General features: G+C 65.0%; 2 protein-coding genes across 14 annotated transcripts; both read right to left on the reverse strand.

Annotated features, from left to right (window-relative positions):
• Positions 1-4: 4 nt before the first annotated feature.
• On the reverse strand, positions 5-7,629 carry HDAC10 (histone deacetylase 10). 11 transcript variants are annotated; one of them, XM_034949181.2, is made up of 20 exons: positions 6,211-7,611; positions 5,880-6,014; positions 5,539-5,635; positions 5,175-5,272; positions 4,972-5,076; positions 4,747-4,815; positions 4,440-4,566; positions 3,957-4,022; positions 3,685-3,744; positions 3,516-3,605; positions 3,220-3,326; positions 3,079-3,146; positions 2,744-2,999; positions 2,546-2,630; positions 1,726-1,817; positions 1,530-1,586; positions 1,149-1,227; positions 761-943; positions 526-678; positions 5-381 (listed from the first exon to the last, which is right to left on the reverse strand). In XM_034949181.2, exons 1-20 carry the CDS (start codon positions 6,603-6,605, stop codon positions 358-360), a joined length of 2,346 nt encoding a protein of 781 aa, XP_034805072.2. In that variant the 5' UTR covers positions 6,606-7,611; the 3' UTR covers positions 5-357. The 11 variants fall into 11 exon arrangements, with proteins under 11 accessions (XP_034805072.2, XP_003811075.1, XP_034805074.2 ...); XM_003811027.5 differs by having other exon boundaries at positions 6,083-6,503; XM_034949183.4 differs by lacking the exon at positions 3,220-3,326 and having other exon boundaries at positions 3,685-3,713; positions 6,211-7,629.
• A 519-nt stretch (positions 7,630-8,148) lies between these two features.
• Positions 8,149-16,936, reverse strand: MAPK12 (mitogen-activated protein kinase 12). 3 transcript variants are annotated; one of them, XM_034949191.3, is made up of 12 exons: positions 16,605-16,926; positions 16,387-16,516; positions 13,493-13,551; positions 12,332-12,443; positions 12,183-12,212; positions 11,847-11,894; positions 11,333-11,447; positions 11,058-11,129; positions 10,863-10,942; positions 10,701-10,779; positions 10,445-10,618; positions 8,149-8,728 (listed from the first exon to the last, which is right to left on the reverse strand). In XM_034949191.3, exons 1-12 carry the CDS (start codon positions 16,727-16,729, stop codon positions 8,649-8,651), a joined length of 1,104 nt encoding a protein of 367 aa, XP_034805082.1. In that variant the 5' UTR covers positions 16,730-16,926; the 3' UTR covers positions 8,149-8,648. The 3 variants fall into 3 exon arrangements, with proteins under 3 accessions (XP_034805082.1, XP_034805083.1, XP_054961780.1); XM_055105805.2 differs by lacking the exon at positions 8,149-8,728 and adding an exon at positions 9,041-9,734 and having other exon boundaries at positions 16,605-16,931; XM_034949192.3 differs by lacking the exon at positions 12,183-12,212 and having other exon boundaries at positions 16,605-16,936.
• Positions 16,937-17,224: the final 288 nt, after the last annotated feature.

Here is a 17,224-nt window from a genome sequence, read left to right on the forward strand (position 1 = left end):
AGCGTTTCGTTTGACCGATGTTTACTAACGGCGCAAGGGCGGGGAGCGAAGCGCAGCGGGGCGCAGGGGCCGGAACGGGACCGAGGGTGGGTTGCATGGGCCTCGATGGGACGGGCCGGGGCGCGATGGGTGGGGCGGGGGCGAGGTGAGGTGAGGGGTGGAGCGGGGGAAGCACGGGTGGGAGGGGGCGGGGCGAATGGGGAAGCGAGGGGAGGGGCGGGGCGCGGGGATTGGGAGTGGGCGGGGTTCCGTGCCCCAGAGTCGAGGGAGCCGTGGGCTTGGGGTCCGGATCGCGGCCGCGGGGCGCTGGCGTGCGGTGTCATTTCTGCGGTGTAAATGCTCCCACCTTGGCCGATTTCAAGCCACCAGGTGAGGATGGCACTACAGGAGGAGCCGAGAAGAGGCGCGCAGTTGGCCTCCGGCGCTGGAGCTGGTTCAGGGCACTCCCCTGCCCTGCCCTCCCCACCGATCTCTGCGGCAGAGCCAGGCCCCAGGGCAGGGCCATGCCTCCGCAGTCAGCCTCACCTGCAACATCTTCCACTGAGGCTCCAGCTGCCCTCTCAGGTACATCAGGGCCTGGACGTCCTCTGGGGAGGCCACAGAGGAAGGGCCTAGGCTAGGAGGTGCCTCTCCATTCAGCACCCGGGCCAGGATCCCTGCTAGCTGGGGTGTGGAGTCCTGGACCAGGGGCGAAGACGGAAGCAGTCACTGGTCCTTCCCCTCGTCCCACCCCGCAGCACCTCCACCCTGCCCAGCTTACCTCCTCCAGGAGGGCCAGGACTCGGCCCCCTGCCAGCCCCCGAAGCATTGCAGCCAGGAGTGCAGCGTGGGGGCCCTGCAGGCCATGGCCAGGCCCCAGCGCCACCAGCACCAGGTCAGGCTGGAAGCCATAGGCCAGGGGCAGCACCAAGCCCAAGACGCAGCTCAGGAAACCACCGGTCATCTGTGGGGACAGCAGAGCCCAGCTCCTCATCTACGGACACCTGCTGGCTCTGGCCTCCCAACCTCCCAATCTCAGGGCCCCTGGAGTAGGAGCAGGGAGACAGGAAGGACCAGAGGCCTGCTATCATGACAATGCCAGCAAACAGCAGCTGTACACATCCATGGGCTCCCCAGCACCTGCCTTGCCACGTGGCATGGTCACTCACCACTGGCAGTGGCGTGGAGACATGGAACATGGATAGGGCAGCCGCCTCCTTGCCCCTGATGTTCAGCCACAGACTCCTCCTTCCAGGACACAGGTGCATAAGTGTAAGGCCCTGCTCACCCTCCTGAGCCCAAACCGCAGAGGCAGAGGTGGAAGAGCATTCACGGGGCCATGGGCAGGGGTGCTGTGACTGCTGAGCCTCTGTGCTGGAGACCCACCTGGCATTGCCTCCAGCAGCCCTTCTCCCACACCCCAGCTGAGGAAGGCTCCATTCAGTACCACACAGTGCCCCACCCACCCGTCACCCTGGGGCCCAGGCACACATCCATCACATGCCCGTCCACATGCATGGCTGGACATATGCAAGACCTGAGAGTCCTACCCGTCATGGGCGAGGTCTGGAGGCCGGTCCAGCTGTCCCAGGGCCACGCACAGCAGCCTGGAAGAAGAGTTGGCCTCAGGACAGGTGTTCATGTTGTCCAGAGTCCATTCCCAGAACTCTCTGTGCTTGGCCAGCCAGGATAGAGGTGCCCACAGGCCCTGCCGTCAGAGGCTCAGGATGGCCAAGTGAGGCTTACCTCTGGGCTCCGTGGGACAGGCCTCTCCGAACAGCCACATCCAGGGTGGCTGCTGCAGCAGAGGCTGGAGTGGCTGCTATACCACTGTTCACCTGTGGGATGAATAAACAGTGGAGAATAAGGCACCAACCAACTCCCAAGCCAGGTAAACAGATCCACAGTTCCCTTCATTCGGTGTGTCTCTGCGGCTACTGTCAGCCACACGTCTTCTTACACTAAGGTCAATCACTCCATTTCTGTAAATAAGATGCTTACGTCTATATATATATATAATTTTTTTTTTTTTTTTTTTAGAGAGGCAGGGTCTCGTTCTGTAGCCAGGCTGGCGTGCAGTGGTGCAATTGTAGCTCACCACAGCCTCAAACTCCTGGGCTTAAGCGATTGTCCTGCCTCAGCCTCCTAAGTAACTGAACTACAGGCACACACCACCATGCTTGGCTGACTTCTTTATTTTTTGTGGAGACAGGGTCTCCATATGTTCTCTAGGCTGGTCTTGAACTCCTGGGCTCAAGCGTTTCTCCCACCTTGGCCCCCCAAACTGCCGTTATTACAGGCATGAGCCACTGCACCCTGCCTAAATGTATACTTTAAATCACCCCCTTCACCTCTCTGCCAAAGAGCATTTAACTGAAGAAGCTGAGGTCAGAGGTCAGACACACTAGTGATCCCCACCCCTGGGGCTGTTCTGGGAACAGCAATGTTCACATCCATGGGGTTCTGCACCACCCAGCCCTCCTCTGGACAGGCCACATCTCGTTGGCAGGTCCTGGTCCCTGCCCCTAGGTCCACAGCATCCCCAACCCCTCCCAGGTGCTCCCACCTGCCCATCCAGCATCCCATCTAAGAGGTACAGGAGCTTCCCAAGTGCAGTGAGGGCCTCCTCCCGGGCCAGGGACTCGTGTGGCCTGTGGTGGACAGACCAGAGGGACACACAGACACGGAGTGACCGCAGGTCAGGCACACACAGGCACAGGTGTAGATGCGGCCCCATCCTTCTCCCCAGGCCAGCCCTGCCCACCTGGCCCAGGCTTCTGTCTCCTCCCTCAGGGCTGACGCTTCCTGTTGGATGACGTCAGGGGGCAGAACCAATGTGATATCCGGCGTTGTCAGGGCAACAGCGGTGCGGACAGAGGGTGCGGGGCAGAGGCACGGCTGGTCCAGGAGGGAGCTCAGTGCAGATGCAGCTGCCTTACACACTGGACCCCCAGGCAGCAGAGGTGGAGGCCTCCCCTCTGGGGAGTGGCTGCTGGGGCTCATCGGCACAGCGGTCACATCTAGGGACAGTTCGGAGTCATAGCCACTGCACGGGAGCCCGAGGTGGGATCCTGCAGCCTAGCACCCGGCCACACTGACCTTGATGCTGGAGGCTCTTCCAGTGCGGGGCCTGGGCAGCACGGGCACTCTGGATGGACTCTAGGGCACTGTGGGGGAGACACAACAGTCGTGACACCTGGTCTCACACCCCAGCCCTGCCCGCCCTACCTCCCCTCGCACCTCTGACATGGCACCATTGGCCCTGACAGGGGTGGGGCCGGGTCACCCAGCAGCGTCTGTACTGTCATGCACACTGACTCCGCCAGTGACTCCAGGTGGTAGCCGCCCTGGGAGGAGGGTGGAGACATGATTGGGGCAGGGATATCACTGGGATGGGGTGTCACCGGGAGAGCCCCTGCCTGGCTCTATCCCGGGCAGGACGCCCCTCCCAAATACCCCGTGGGCACCTGGCTCCCATGCTCCTGACCCCTAGGCCTCTGGCCCAGAGACCCTCCCTGTGTGCCCTCCCCAGTCACCTCCAGCACGGCGCAGACCCGGCCGCCGGCCAGCACCTGCAGCAGCTGTGTGAGGTGGGCGAAGCACTCTGGCGTGGCCTGCATTTGCCCCTGGAACCAGAGCCATGTGTGATGGGGGACCTGGGCCCCAGGACCCCAGAAGCCCTCCCTGGCAAGGCAAGGCCCTCACCTCAGGGTCCCCGATGGCTGAGTCAAATCCTGCCGAGACCAGCACCAGCTCAGGGTCAAACTACAGGCCAGGCCGGAGTGGGGAGGGTCGACAGAGAGGGGCTAGAGCCCGGGTGAGGGCGAGCCAGGCCCATCCCATCCCCTCCTGAGCACCTTCCCCAGCCACACAGGAGTGGGACACCTCATAACCCTCCTCCTGCCTTCACTGGCGCACTCCAGGCACAAGGTCCCCCTCCCACCCGGCTGCCCTGGGGGAGCCCTCCGTGCAGTCACCTCAAAGGCCAGTGGAAGCAGCAGGTGCAGGAAGGCAGCCACGTAGTCAGCGTTTCCCATCCCGACCTGGCAGGACATCCCAGGCTACATCCTGAACTGTGGGGCAGGGGAGGGGCCCAGGGGGAGGGGGCTGGGTGGGGACCTGGGGCTTGAGGGTGAACTGTGGGGCAGGGGAGGGGCCCAGGGGGAGGGAGCTGGGTGGGGACCTGGGGCTTGAGGGTGAACTGTGGGGCAGGGGAGGGGCCCAGGGGGAGGGGGCTGGGTGGGGACCTGGGGCTTGAGGGTGAACTGTGGGGCAGGGGAGGGGCCCAGGGGGAGGGGGCTGGGTGGGGACCTGGGGCTTGAGGGTGAACTGTGGGGCGGGGGAGGGGCCCAGGGGGAGGGGGCTGGGTGGGGACCTGGGGCTTGAGGGTGAACTGTGGGGCGGGGGAGGGGCCCAGGGGGAGGGGGCTGGGTGGGGACCTGGGGCTTGAGGGTGGGCACCTGGTTCCAGGGCAGGTTGACAGTGAAGCCGAGGCCCTGTCCCCGCCCCACCGCGTCTGCATCTGACTCTCGCAGGAAAGGCCAGAAGCGCCCATGCTCATAGCGGTGCCAGGAGAAGTAAAGGACGCTGCCAACAGCCAGCCAGAGCCAGAGGTCAAAGGTCAGGACCCTCAACAGCTCTACAGCTCCCTGTAGAACGCTGACCCCTGAGCACATGTCTGTATCTCACCCCTGGATTCTCCCAGGCCAGGCTGTGCACCCAAAAACTGGGGCTGCAGGGAAGGGTGGTTTCCGCACCCCTGCTCACCTGGGGTCATCCTCAAAGAGATACTGGATCCCCTGGCCATGGTGCACATCCCAGTCCACGACGAGGATCCTGGGTACAGACAGCGCTGGTGGCAAAGGGGCAGGGCCTCCCACCTCCAGGAGCCCGGCCAGGGATGGGAAGGTGCTGGCTGGGTTCTCTCGCCTCCTGCGCCACCCCTTGCTGTGTGGCCTGGGCCCACCCCCCTGCAGCCAGCCTGGCACACACCTGTGTAGCCCGTGTTTCTGTTTGGCATGTGCAGCTGCTATGGCCACGTTGTTGAACACGCAGAACCCGTTGGCAGCCGCCCTCTGGCTGTGGTGCCCGGGAGGCCTACAGCGTGAGAGTAGGATTTGGGTCACGTCAGGGTCGCCCTGGCCCCTCACAGGGCCACCCACGGAGGAGCAGCCAGGGGAAGGGGCAGCTCTCACCTCACCAGGGCAAGCCCATTTTGCACAGCTCCAGTGAGCACAGCGTCCACCAGCTGCAGTCCAGCCCCTGCGGCCAGCCGCGCGCAGTGAAAGGTACTCTGTGGGCGCAGGGGCGCAGATGAGCCCCCTACCTCCCCTGCTGCCCTTTGCAGGCCGTACCCACACTTGTGCCAGGCTGCAAGACACCAGCTGCTGAGCAGAACAGGCCAGCCCCAGGCTCTGGCAGTGCCAGCAGGCAGGTGTGCAGGGCAATGTCATGTGTATGGACCAGGGGACACTGGCTGGGGTTGGCGGCCGTGGCTGTGAACGCGCAAAGGCACGTGCATGTGTGTCTGCACAGGTGAGTGTGTCCGGGGACACGCACCGGGTGGAAGTAGATGGCGTCGAACTGTCCGGACAGCGCCTGCAGCTCCTCCTTGCCTAGGACCTGGGTCTCCCTGACCAGGGATACATACTCTGGGCTGCATGCAGATGGGCAGGCAGGAGAGGCAGGGTCACCAGCAGGAGCAGGGGGGCGGGAGGCGGGGACCTGGGATTCGTGGTGGGAGTGGCCACCCTGTCACTTCCTCAAGCCTGTGAGCCCACCCGAGGTGCATAGGGAGAGGCTCTGTATTCGAGGCTGGCAGGCTTGGGGTAGGCCCAGGTTCTTAGGTTTCTAGCTGGGCTGCCCGCCCCCCCCATCGTGGGGCCTGCCCCCGTCCTGACCTGTGCACCAGGCCCAGCTCCTCTTCCGAGGCCTCGCGGGCTGACAACCGCAGACACCTCTGTTCCAGGCCGCGCTGCCGCAGGCGATCCAGGGCTGCGGTCAGGCGCTCAGGACGCTCGATCTCGCACTCGGGGCTGGGGCAGATGAGGAGCTCAGTTCAGAGGTCCCTCCCCGCACCCCACCTCGGCCAGGTCCCACTTACTCGTCCCAGAGCAGCCGGGTGGCCGTCATGTCCTCATGGTACACAAGCGCGGTCCCCATGGCTGCGCCGTGGTCACCCTGGGTTCCCAAACGCCCTCGCTAGCGGTGCCTGCCACTGCCCGTCCCCACCTTCGGCCGGGAGCAGCCGGAGGCCTGGGACCTGCCTGGGGCGCAGGCGGGCGGCGGGCACCGGCGTGGGCGGGATCCCAGGCGCGCAGAAGGCACGAAGCGAGGCTGCAGTCGAAGGGGGAGGCTCCCCGCGCCTGGCTTCCGGCTTCCTCGCCTCGGACCTGGGTCCCGCCCCGCGCCCTGCTCCTGGTCGCTATCGCGAGCTCCGCCCCGGAGCGAGGAACCAGCGGGCGCGGAAGCCTCGGCGCCCCGAGCCGCCAGCCCTCGGAGCTGCGCTGCGGCTCCGCCTCCCCATTGGCCCCGCCCCGATCCCCTCCAAGAGGGGCGGGGTCCCCCGGCCCTACGCGAGTGGTCGCCGCAGCCCCACCCGAACGCCCGTTGCCGAGCCTGCCCATGAGAGCCCCGTTCTGCACCAGCTGGGTCAGGGTCCAGCGCAGCCCCAAGGCCCACCCGGCCCGGGCGCAGGAAGACCTGGGGTGAAAGGCGAGGGGAGCGAGGGGTCTGCAGGGCAAAGGCCACGAGGCGGGAGGAGCCCGCGGGGAGACAGGTGGCGCTGCGGCCGGCTCAGGGCGGTGGTCGTGGCTGCATCGAGGCGCAGCACCGCCCCCGAGGTTTAAGGAGGGAGTGAGTCCGGTTCTAGCTCCAAGAAGACCCCTGGCCCAAGAGCAGAGTCAAGGTCGGTGGAGGTGGGGACACTGGACCGGGGTTGCGGTAGCATGGTGGGGGACAGAGGAGTGAGGAAGATAGGAGGCACGGGCACAGCCACGGAGCAAGATGCCCGAGAGGAAACCTGAGGCCCCCTGGAGCCCAGGGGACACCCTGCCCCCGCGGGAGTTCACATCCAGCTGGGTCACAGAATTTTGGGGCCCCCAGTCCTCAGGCCACCTATGGGCCCACACTTTGGGCCCAGTGTGGACAGCAGCCATGCCACAAGTCAGCGTGGCTCCGGAGCTGATGGTGGTCACATCCCCCAGGCCCGGATGCCCTGGAGAGGCATGAGGGTCGCTGGGCAGAGAAGGCCCATCTGTCCTGGCAGCTCATCAGGTCCACTTTGGCTGGGCCAGCTGTGGGCATGTCCACCGAGGACACCTGGCCTGCCCTGCCCTGCCCCTCACTGGTCTCTCTGCTGTAACCCCTGCCCTGGGACAGGTTTGGAGGTGCCCATGGCCTGTGTTCCAGCCGCCACCCTTGGAAACACCGAGTGGCCTGCAGAGGGCAGCCTGGGCACGAAGATACCACTGGAGCAGGGTAGTAGGGGCTAGAGGTTTGATCAAGAATAAAACCCAGCCCTCTGCGCTCACCAATCCACCACAGGGGCCAGAGGGGTCTCAACATGTCCAATGTGCCCCGTCCCCCCAGGGACTGGCTGGTGCTCACCACTGCATCACAGGGGCCAGAGGGGCCTCAACGTGCCCAGCGTGCCCCCTCCCCCCAGGGACCTGCTGGCGCTCACCACTCCACCACAGGGGCCAGAGGAGTCTCAACTTGTCCAATGTGCCCCGTCCCCCCAGGGACTGGCTGGCGCTCACCACTCCATCACAGGGGCCAGAGGGGCCTCAACGTGCCCAGCGTGCCCCCTCCCCCCAGGGACCTGCTGGCATTGGAGGGTGCAGAGAGCTAGGGTAGATCCTAACACTCCTCCTCATCAGGCCCTGCCCCTGGGTCTGGCTTCAGGATCCACACACAGTGGCTTAGAGTCTAAGCCATTAGCAGGTCACCCCGTAAAAGGGGAGGGGCCAAGCCCTAACGTGGGGGTTCGAAGATCACTGGCACAGGCCTGGGGAAGTGGGCACCAGCTTTGTGGCCTGGGAGAGATGGGATGCTCAGGCCCCCCTACTGGCTCTGAGGGTCTGAGCTATCAGGCCAGCCTCCTCTACATGCAGGCCAAGGGCTTGGAGGTCTTAAGGTGGGACCCAGCATGAGGACGCACAGCCAGAACAGGGAGCTACAAAAGGGTCTATTTCCTTCCAGCCACGCGGGCACCACACAGCTGATTTACATTCCAGGCTGGGGGTGCAGGAAGGTCCACTGACATCGCCCAGGAGAGGGGATGTCCCTGAGTTGGTGCCCTGCGCCCACCCTCTGTCCTTCCTCTGCATGGCCCAGAGCAGGCAGGGCTCAGAGGCCAAGGCCTGATCTGGAGCCCCACCAGCTCTGAGGTTTCTGAGGGCACCGGGCAAGTGGGCCACTGCTCCAGGGATCAGAGGCCATCCCCAGGTCGGCCAGAGGTCTTGTCCAGAAAGTTCAGGTGCTCCTCCATGATGGGCGCCCAAGAGCAGAGGCATGGCCGTGGGGAGGAGGGTCCATGGAACCCGGGCGTCTGCTCTGATGGATGCCTTGGGATGCAAGCCCCAGCCAAGGTCAAGGTGGCAACGAGAGTCCCCTCTCAGGTGGAAGGTGAAGGTGGTCCTCACTGCCACCCCGGAGCCCAGAGATCTTCACAGAGCCGTCTCCTTGGAGACCCTGGCCCCCAGCTGCCGAGGAGGCTTGAAGCTGAGCACCTCTTTGTAAGTAACACCTGGCGGGGGTGGGGGGGCGGGCACAACAGAGAGGGGGGTCAGCCTTTGCCTTCCATCCTGGGAGTCGCTCACAGACACGCCTGGCGGTGCCTCATGGGGCCCTTCTCTAATCCTAATGTGGTCTGAACCACTGAGAGAAGGTTTGTGTGAAGAGGCCATTGCTCTAGATCTGGATTTTCCAGGGAAAGGGGAGGTGGCCAGGGCTTGGCCACATGTCCACCACGGTCTGTCCTAAGAGCTGAGGCCTCAGCCACAGTTGTGTGGGTGGGGACTACAGAGAGGATCCTATGGCCCATGGCTTTCAAGTTATCTTTCTAGCAGCAGAAACCTTTAATCAAACACAGCCAAACTCATAAGCACACGAATATGCACACAGCGAAGGGTGGAGGCCCTGCTGCGGGCACCCAGGGACCCGTGGTCCTAAGGAGCACAAGTGAATCTCAACCCATCCAGCCCCACTCAGCCAGTGTGGAGGACCAAGGTCCTGCACCCGAGGCAGAGCCAGGACAGGTCCTGAAACATGGCACGGCTCCCAGTGTACACCTACTTTCCCCGGGCACACCCACCCCAGGCTGGTCATGCAGCCATGAAGAAGACACAGCCTGCCATCCTGGAGCAGAAATGAAGCCAGGTCCAGCACAGCCTCAGGCCACAGCATAGCTGTGGGAGCTGGGGAGGCTTCTCTGAGTCCAGCCTGAGGCTGCACAGGCTTTGGCCAGCCCTCCAAGTTGAGGGGATAGCCCCTGGTATAGGGGATGATGGACCCCAGCAGTTGGGGTTGGGGTCTGGACCGCTTAGCGGGGGCTGGGGGAGACAGGCGAGGCCCTGGGGACTGTCTTGGGTATACAGTTGTCCAGGGGGGAGGGATCCTAAAGTGGGGCAAGGAGAGGGCTGGGCGCGGTGGCTCATGCCTGTAATCCCAGCACTTTGGGAGGCCAAGGCAGGTGGATCACGAGGTCAGGAGATCAAGACCATCCTGGCTAACACGGTGAAACCCCGTCTCTACTAAAAATACAAAAAATTAGCCAGGCGTGGTGGCGGGCGCCTGTAGTCCCTGCTACTCGGGAGGCTGAGGCAGGAGAACGGTGTGTACCCGGGAGACGGAGCTTGCAGTGAGTCAAGATCGTGCCACTGCCCTCCAGCCTGGGCATCAGAGTGAGACTCCGTCTCAAAAAACAAAAATGGGGCAAGGAGAGGCAAGGACAGATTCAGGAGGTGTGAGCAGAGAGGCCTTAGGGACAAGCGGACGTGGTGAGGGTGTCAGGGTGGCCCAGGTCTCTGGCCTGGACATGGCGGAAGGGCAGCAGGTCTGGGGGCCAGGAGGGGCTAAGTGGGCCCTGGTTCCCTGACTCACAGCTGCCTTTCACCACTCCTGGCTCCTTCTGTGCCAGCCTCTGTGCTGAGCCTGCCAGGAACACCCTTCCCTTCATCTTCCAGCTCCAGCCAGAGGTCATCTCCACCAGGCCACACGGCCCCATGCTGCCCTGACCTCCCGTCCTCCTCACCTGACCTGCATCCCAGGGATGGGGATCTAGGACTCTGAGCCTGGCCACCTGCACAGGGCCCACCGGGTCCACACAGGCCCTACCCGGAGCCCCCAACTCACGGGTCCACACAGGCCCTACCCGGAGCCCCCAACTCACGGGTTCACACAGGCCCTGCCCAGAGCCCCCCACTTGGGTCCACACAGGCCGTGCCAGGAGCCCCCCACTCACGCTTCCATTCATCCAGTGTGCGGTCCACGTCGTCAAAGGAGTCATCATACTTCTGGACCTGGGGCTCATCTTCCGTGTCGTGCAGGGACTCGAAGTAGGGATGGGCCAGCGCCTCGGCTGCTGTCACCCGCTGCTCCGCGTCCAGCACCAGCATCTTCTCCAGGAGGTTCACAGCTGCGGGGGAAGGTGCATCAGGCCCGACCACGGGAGGCCCCACACTCCAGCACCCGGTGGCCCCCACACTAGCCAGCCGTACCCAGAGGGCTTGCATTGGTCAGGATAGAGGCAAAATCCTTCTTCTCCAATTCGGGGAGGCCCTTCATGTAGTTCTTGGCCTGTGTGGGAAGAAAGGGTGAGGGGCCAACACCAAGGCCCGGGTCCGCCCCCACCCCCACCCAGCTCCCCACTCACCCCTTACCTCATCGCTCTGCAGCCGCTGCACAAACTCAGCCGGAGGCGTCCCCGTCACCTTCATGATCTCCTTCAGCTGGTCCAGGTCTGCACCGAGGTCAGGAACACAGCTCGGGGGCCAGAGATCAGGGCCCCCACTGCCCCCACCTGGGCAGGAGCCATCCCCACCCGCCCCTGGTGCCGCCCCGCGGCTGGAGGATACGGTCGCTGCCCTTGAACAGCGTCTTGCCTGTGATCATCTCCGCCATGATGCAGCCCACAGACCAGATGTCCACTGAGATAGAAGCCCTGGTCAGCTCCGTGAGCAGGGGGACAGGATGAGACGGGGAGGGAGGAGACACCAACACAGCCCACCTGCCCGGCTCCCACCCCAGCTTAACAGCCTCCCTGGGAGCAGCCACCACAGGGCTGTCCGTGAAGAAGTGGAGAAGCAGATGGTGCAGCCTGAGAGGCCCAGATCTCTGGGCAGCTTCTCACCCGTCTGCGTGTAGCGCATCCAATTCAAGATGACCTCGGGAGCCCGGTACCACCGGGTCACCACGTACCCAGTCATCTCACTGTCTGCCTGCCTGGCCAGGCCGAAGTCCAGGATCTGTGGGAAGAATTGGGGAGGTGGGTTCTAGGGGACTCCCAAGGAGCGGACAGGCCACCCACGGTCCAGGAGACCCCGGGGGGTTGGACTTGAAGCTCCCAAGCTGGGGCCTCCTGACAACCTTCAAGGACTTGAGGCCACGCCCTCGGACCCCAAACTGCCCCGAGCTCCTCCCTCTGGCCAGTGCACCAAGCCCAGCAGCCCTCGGGACGGAGCAGGTGCCCTGGGTACGGCATGTTGTGTACCACTGCCTCTTGGGCTCACCCACCCACCAGCTCCTCAGCCACTGCCCAGAGCCTGGGACCTTGGCCCCCTGCCCAGGCCTGACAGGTGGATAGATGGGCAGATCCGGAGGGGGCCCCTGCCCCACCTCAGGGCCCCCTGCCAGGCAGCACACACCTTCAGCTCACAGTCTTCGTTCACAGCCAGGTTGCCGGGCTTCAGGTCCTGGGGGCAGAGGAAAGGTGGCCACTGTGCCCCACCCTCCCAAGCATGGGCACAGCCAAGAGCCTGGGTGGCACCTAAAGATGGGGCCACCGGACCTGGCCCCCTTGCTCTCTGCAGCCCTTCAAGGGCAGACCAAGGTACCTGGGCACCCAGGCCGGTTCCCATCAGGGGCTGTGCATGGGGCGTGGCTCAGCCCCCAGACCCCATCACATCCTCACAGGTGGGACATGGAGGCGGGGGGATTGCACTGGGGGAGGGCTGATGAGCGGCTTCTCCACCGGGACTCACTCTGTGGATGATGCCAGCAGCGTGGATATACTGCGGGGGCAGAGGATTTGGCAGACTTCAGCGCACCAGGGCCTCAGAGCCACAGGGCCCTCCTCTGCCCAGCCCCGAGGCCATGCCTGCCTCCCTGCAGCCTCCCCCGGGGCCCGTACCCTCAGCCCCTTCAGCATCTGGTACACGAGGAACTGGATCCGGTCCTCGCCTAGCTTCTCATGTTTCATGAGCTTGCCCAGGTCGGTGCCCATGAACGGCATCACCAGGTAACTGTGGGAGGGGCCGGAGCGCCGTCAGCGGACAGAGCCAGCCTCTGCATCCCAGAGACCCACCCAGCAGGCCCAGGCTCAGACCCGTCCCGGATCCAGCAGGCACCCCCAGGAAGGTCACCCCTGCAGCACACATCCCCACTGGCCTCGGTGTCCTCGCAGCCCCACCTTGCAGTGCCAGGCTCCATCCTCCCGCAATGGTTACTGCCAGCAACGCTCACACCCCCCTCCCACCCTGAGGACTGTCAGGCAGGGAGGAGGCTGCCTTGGGGTTTTTGAACCCTCCGCTGAAGCGCCCTGCGTGCCAGGCTAGGGGCTGAGGCTGCATGGTAGAGGCAGCAGGACTCGAGTCTTCACAGGCAGGGGAGGGAGGCAGTCAGGTTTCAACTTCAGAACTTTGTGCCAGAAATGAGGGAGGTGCTTGGGGGCGATGGGGGCGCGGCAAGGCATCTGGGTCAGAGGGGTCGGCTGGGCCGGTGGAGACAGACACAGGAGAATGGTATTTAGCACCTTCCCAGAGGCCACTGACTTGACCTCTGCAAGTCAGGCGGGAGGCGCCTGCTACCCTCTCCAGGCCTTCCTCGGCCTGGCCCTTCACTCTTGGCCGACAGGGTGTGAGTCCCAGGGTGGTCGGCTGCAGGGCAGGGGCAGGGTGGGTCCTCCCTACCGCTTCTCCCCCACCCGCTGGAAAAGGTCAGCAGCTCCAGTTACCGGCCACACACTTGGTGCCAGGGTCCCGAGCACGGGACCTTCCTGTTAACAAATGGTCAGGTCCAAGGTTCACACCTCCGGTGCTGGAGAGGGCCCAGGTGCCAGGCGTGGAGAGAGGCAGCAGCCCCAGCTCTGCCCAGCTGTGCCAGTGCCTGTGGGTCCCAGGACCATGTGGGGGAGGGCGTGGGGTGGACAGTGGTATGGGGAGGGGGTGGGCGGTGTGCATCCCCCACTCAGGCTGCAGGAAGAGAACCCCATTGCCAACCTAGAACCTGAAGCCAGTGCCCAGAGCTGCCCAACACCCCTCGTGCCCAGCGGCCAGCCCAGGTCGGCACTCACAAGTCCGTGAAGTCATCCAGGGTCTCATCAGGAGTGAATACGTCCAGCAGCCCGATCACCTGGGGGGGCCACACTGGGTTGAGAATGCAGCAGAGGACACGGGCTGGGGCACCTCCCAAGAGTGGCACAGCCCTCTGGGCAGGAAACCCCCTCTGCAGCTGTCATTGTCATGCCCCACTGTCCAAAGGGCCTGGCTCTGCCCACTGGCAGTGTGGCCCAGCCCTGGCACACATACCCACTGGCAGTGTGGCCCAGCCCTGGCACACATACCCACAGAAAGGTTATTTTTGGACGGTGACAACCGGGATCTTCTGGGGGAGGGGCAACCCGGAGTCTGGGATGGCTCCGAACCATCCAAAGGGCTCCTGCCGCCTGACCCTTTCACCCCTCTTCACCCCAACCAAACAGATCCAGGCCCAGGGTGGGGACAGCGCTATGGAAAGAGGCCAGGCCTCTGCTGGTGAGGCCCAGGCGGACAGCACCGTGACCCACCAGACCTGGTCCCCTCAGCACCCCTGGTTGGGGAGATAGACAGTAGACAGGTCATGTGACAACTGCCGCCTCAGCATTTTGGGGTGACGGTCCCAGGGAGGCCTGGAGTTTTGCACAGCCAAGGGTGGAGGGGCAGGTAGACATGTGGGCTGCGGGACACCTGGCAGAGGGCACACACAGAGTGGCCGAGGCAGGAGGGAGAACACTTGGATAGTTTGAAGAACACAGGGAGGGAGGCCAGGTGGCCGAGGCCCAGGCCAGGGAGGGGCTGAGGAGAGGCCAGAGGGAGCCGGCAGGGCAGCACACACCAGGTGGAAGTTTGGCTTTGATCCCAAGAGACGGGGACGATTTAAACGGGGGCGTGAGGCTAAATGCGTCCTCCTGGCCGTGGTGTAGGAACCGGCCAGAGTGAGGTAAGAATGGACACAAGCTGGAAGGACAGCTCCGCCGGAGCCACGTGGGCCAGAGCCATGGGCAAGAATGTGGAGGGAGGAGGAGAGGGAACAGAGGGGGTGTCCAGGGAGCAGCGGGGACTGTGGACATGAGAGCTGGAGGGTGCCCAGGAGAGTGCTTTAGCAGAAGACGGAGAGCAGGGTCCTGTGGGCTAGGGGCCACAGGACTTGGCCTGGCTGGCCTGGAGAGGGAGGCGGCCTGGCAGGACTGGGGCCTGTGGCAGAGCCTCCTCCCCCGCTGAGCAAGGCACGTGGCTTCACAGAGCTTCAGTCTCCCAGGAAGATGGGGTTCCAGGGAAAGAGCCTCAGCTGCAGGCCAGGAGGCCAGGAGCCCAGAGGGTGGACCCACAGGCACAGCGGAGATCCCAGCACAGCGGGGCAGTGGCTAAAGAAAAGCCCCGGTGGAGCCCGGCGCGGTGGCTCACGCCTGTAACCCCAGCACTTTGGGAGGCCGAGGCGAGCAGATCACTTGAGGTCAGGGGTTCGAGACCGGTCTGCCCAACATAGTGAAACCTCATCTCTACTAAAAATACAAAAAATTAGCCAGGCGTGGTGGCGCGCGCCTGTAATCCCAGCTACTGAGGAGGCTGAAGCAGGAGAATCGCTTGAACCCAGGACGCGAAGGTTGCAGTGAGCTGAGATCGTGCCATTGCACTCCAGCCTGGGCAACAAGAGCGAAAGTCGGTCTCAAAAGAAAAAAAAAGAAGAAAAGCCCCAGAGCGCTTGGCTGGATGGGGCAAGGCACGGGTGGGTGAGTGGGTGGGTGGGAGCAGGGGGCCGTGGGGAAGGCTGCAGTCCTGGGGCAAGGCCTTGGTGTGATGGGCGGGGGGTGGGGGGGTGCAGTGCTGGCGAAGTGGGGGCAGGGCTGGGTGTGACGGGGTGTCGAGGTGCGGGCAGGTCTGGTGTCCACTGCAAATGGATTTCACAGGGCCCAGGGTAGTGAGCTGAGGTCAGGGTGGGCATGGGAAGCCTCAGAGAAAAAGACCCATCCAAGGGGCTGAGGGAGTGGCGGTGGCCAGGAACCGGGGGACGGGGCAGTTTGCTGGTGGACGCAGGGACTCGTTCTCCCAAGGCACCGGTGGCTCGGATGACCAGGGAGGGACCGGAGCATCTCACCCTGTAGCCAGGGTCCGGGTGCCCAGACCACCAGCCCTCAGGCTGGGCCCAGACCAGGGGGAGGGCAGGAGTGACGTGGGGGGCAGTGGACAAGTGGGACTGTATCCAGAAACCAGAGCACCCCTGGCAGAGAGATCGGGCTCTTAGCAGCCAGCCACCGCCATGGGAGAGGCCCAGGGCAGCTGTACGTGGCATCTCACGGGAAGGACTGGAAAGGATGGGCCCCCACAACGCACAGGAGGGTGTCTGTGAGGCGGCCACCACGCCCAGTGCTCCTCAAACAGCAGCTCCCTAAACCCTTCACCCTCAGGGGCTCCTGAGGGTTCAACACACTCCCTGCGTTCTGGCGCCCCCCTCCTCCCCCTCCACCACCGGGTCGGAAGACTCGGGAGATGGACAGCAGCAGAGTGGGCTCCACAGAGGGGCTGGAAAGGGGATGGGGAAGAGGGAAGGTGCCCCTTCCAGGAAAATCCTCCCGCCGGGAGCATGCTCTCACCGCGGGCTTCCTGGCTGGGGGCAAGGCTTGGCGTGAGACCTGGAGGATCCCCTGGGCCTGGCCAAGTCGTGTCCCCTGACCAGGGCCTGGCTGAGGCGCCGAGTCAAGGGGCTGAGTCCTTCCCGGGGCTGGCGGAGGATGGGGAATGGCCCTTGGGGGAGTCGTCTCCCAAGGAGAGACAGGCCTTGCTCTCCTTCTCCCCTGGGGACCCACGGCCCGACCCCCGCCCCGCCCCACAGCAGGCTGCCTGGAGGAGGGGTTGCCGGGTGGGGGAACCCAGCCCAGCTGAACCAAGCCGAGGCCGCGGCGCCTTCCCGGAGCGGGGCCGCGCGACTCACGTTCTCGTGGCGCATGTGCTTGAGCAGGCGCAGCTCGCGGTAGGCGCGCTTGGCGAACAGCTCGGACTGGAAGGGCCGATACAGCTTCTTGATGGCCACCTTAGCGCCGGTGCGGCTGTCCACGGCCGAGCTGCGGGGCGGACCGCTTAGCGTGAAGGCCGGGCACCCCGCGCAGGCCCCGCCCGCCCCGCCGGCCGCCCCGCCCGGCCCGCGCTCACCACACCGCGCCGTAGGCGCCCGAGCCCACGGGCTGCAGGTCCCGGTACACGGCGCGCACCTCCCAGGCCGTCTTGGTCACCTCCTGGCGGTAAAAGCCACTGCGGGCGGGCGGCGGAGAGCTCATGGCAGGCCCGGGAGCTGCCCACCCCGCAGAGCCTGCGGGCGGTGCCCCCACGACCGGGGACAGGGCTCCCTCGGCGCGCGCCCCGGGCCGGCTCCGCGCCGCTCGTCCGCTCGCCCGCCCGCCGCTGGGGCGCTCCTGCTCCCGGCCCTTCCCTCAGGGATGTCCCAGGTGCCGACCCCGGCCCGACCCCGACCCAGGCTGCGCACGGTCCCTCCCCCGCCCGGGGACCAACCGGCCCGCGGGCGGCGCGCACGTGACGCCCTCGCCCGCCCTCCGGCCCCTCCGGAAACCCGAGGCGGCCGCCGCCGGGGGAGGGCCGGAGCCTGGGGAGGGCCGGAGCCTGGGGGGAAGCGCTGGGGGAGGGGAGCGCCGCCCCGCAGCTTCGTCCCCATAGAGGGCCGGACGCGGCGCGGAGATACCTCTGCCAGCCTCTCCCCTTTGGCTGAACTTCCCCGCCCTGGGGGGGTCTCAGCAGGAGCCCCCCCCCCGCCCGCT

Source organism: Pan paniscus, chromosome 23 (assembly GCF_029289425.2).
Source record: "Pan paniscus chromosome 23, NHGRI_mPanPan1-v2.0_pri, whole genome shotgun sequence".
Classification (NCBI taxonomy): domain Eukaryota; kingdom Metazoa; phylum Chordata; class Mammalia; order Primates; family Hominidae; genus Pan; species Pan paniscus.

Coding starts and splice junctions, on each gene's coding strand:
- HDAC10 (XM_034949181.2), bottom strand. CDS start 6,605: ATGGGCAGGCTCGGCAACGGGCGTTCGGGTGGGGCTGCGGCGACCACT. Junction 4,023..4,439: donor TCAACCTGCCCTGGAACCAG/GTGCCCACCCTC, acceptor ATGTCCTGCCAG/GTCGGGATGGGAAACGCTGA. Junction 3,147..3,219: donor CCAATGGTGCCATGTCAGAG/GTGCGAGGGGAG, acceptor TCTCCCCCACAG/TGCCCTAGAGTCCATCCAGA.
- MAPK12 (XM_034949191.3), bottom strand. CDS start 16,729: ATGAGCTCTCCGCCGCCCGCCCGCAGTGGCTTTTACCGCCAGGAGGTG. Junction 12,213..12,331: donor AGATGCTGAAGGGGCTGAGG/GTACGGGCCCCG, acceptor CTGCCCCCGCAG/TATATCCACGCTGCTGGCAT. Junction 10,780..10,862: donor AGCGGCTGCAGAGCGATGAG/GTAAGGGGTGAG, acceptor CTTCCCACACAG/GCCAAGAACTACATGAAGGG.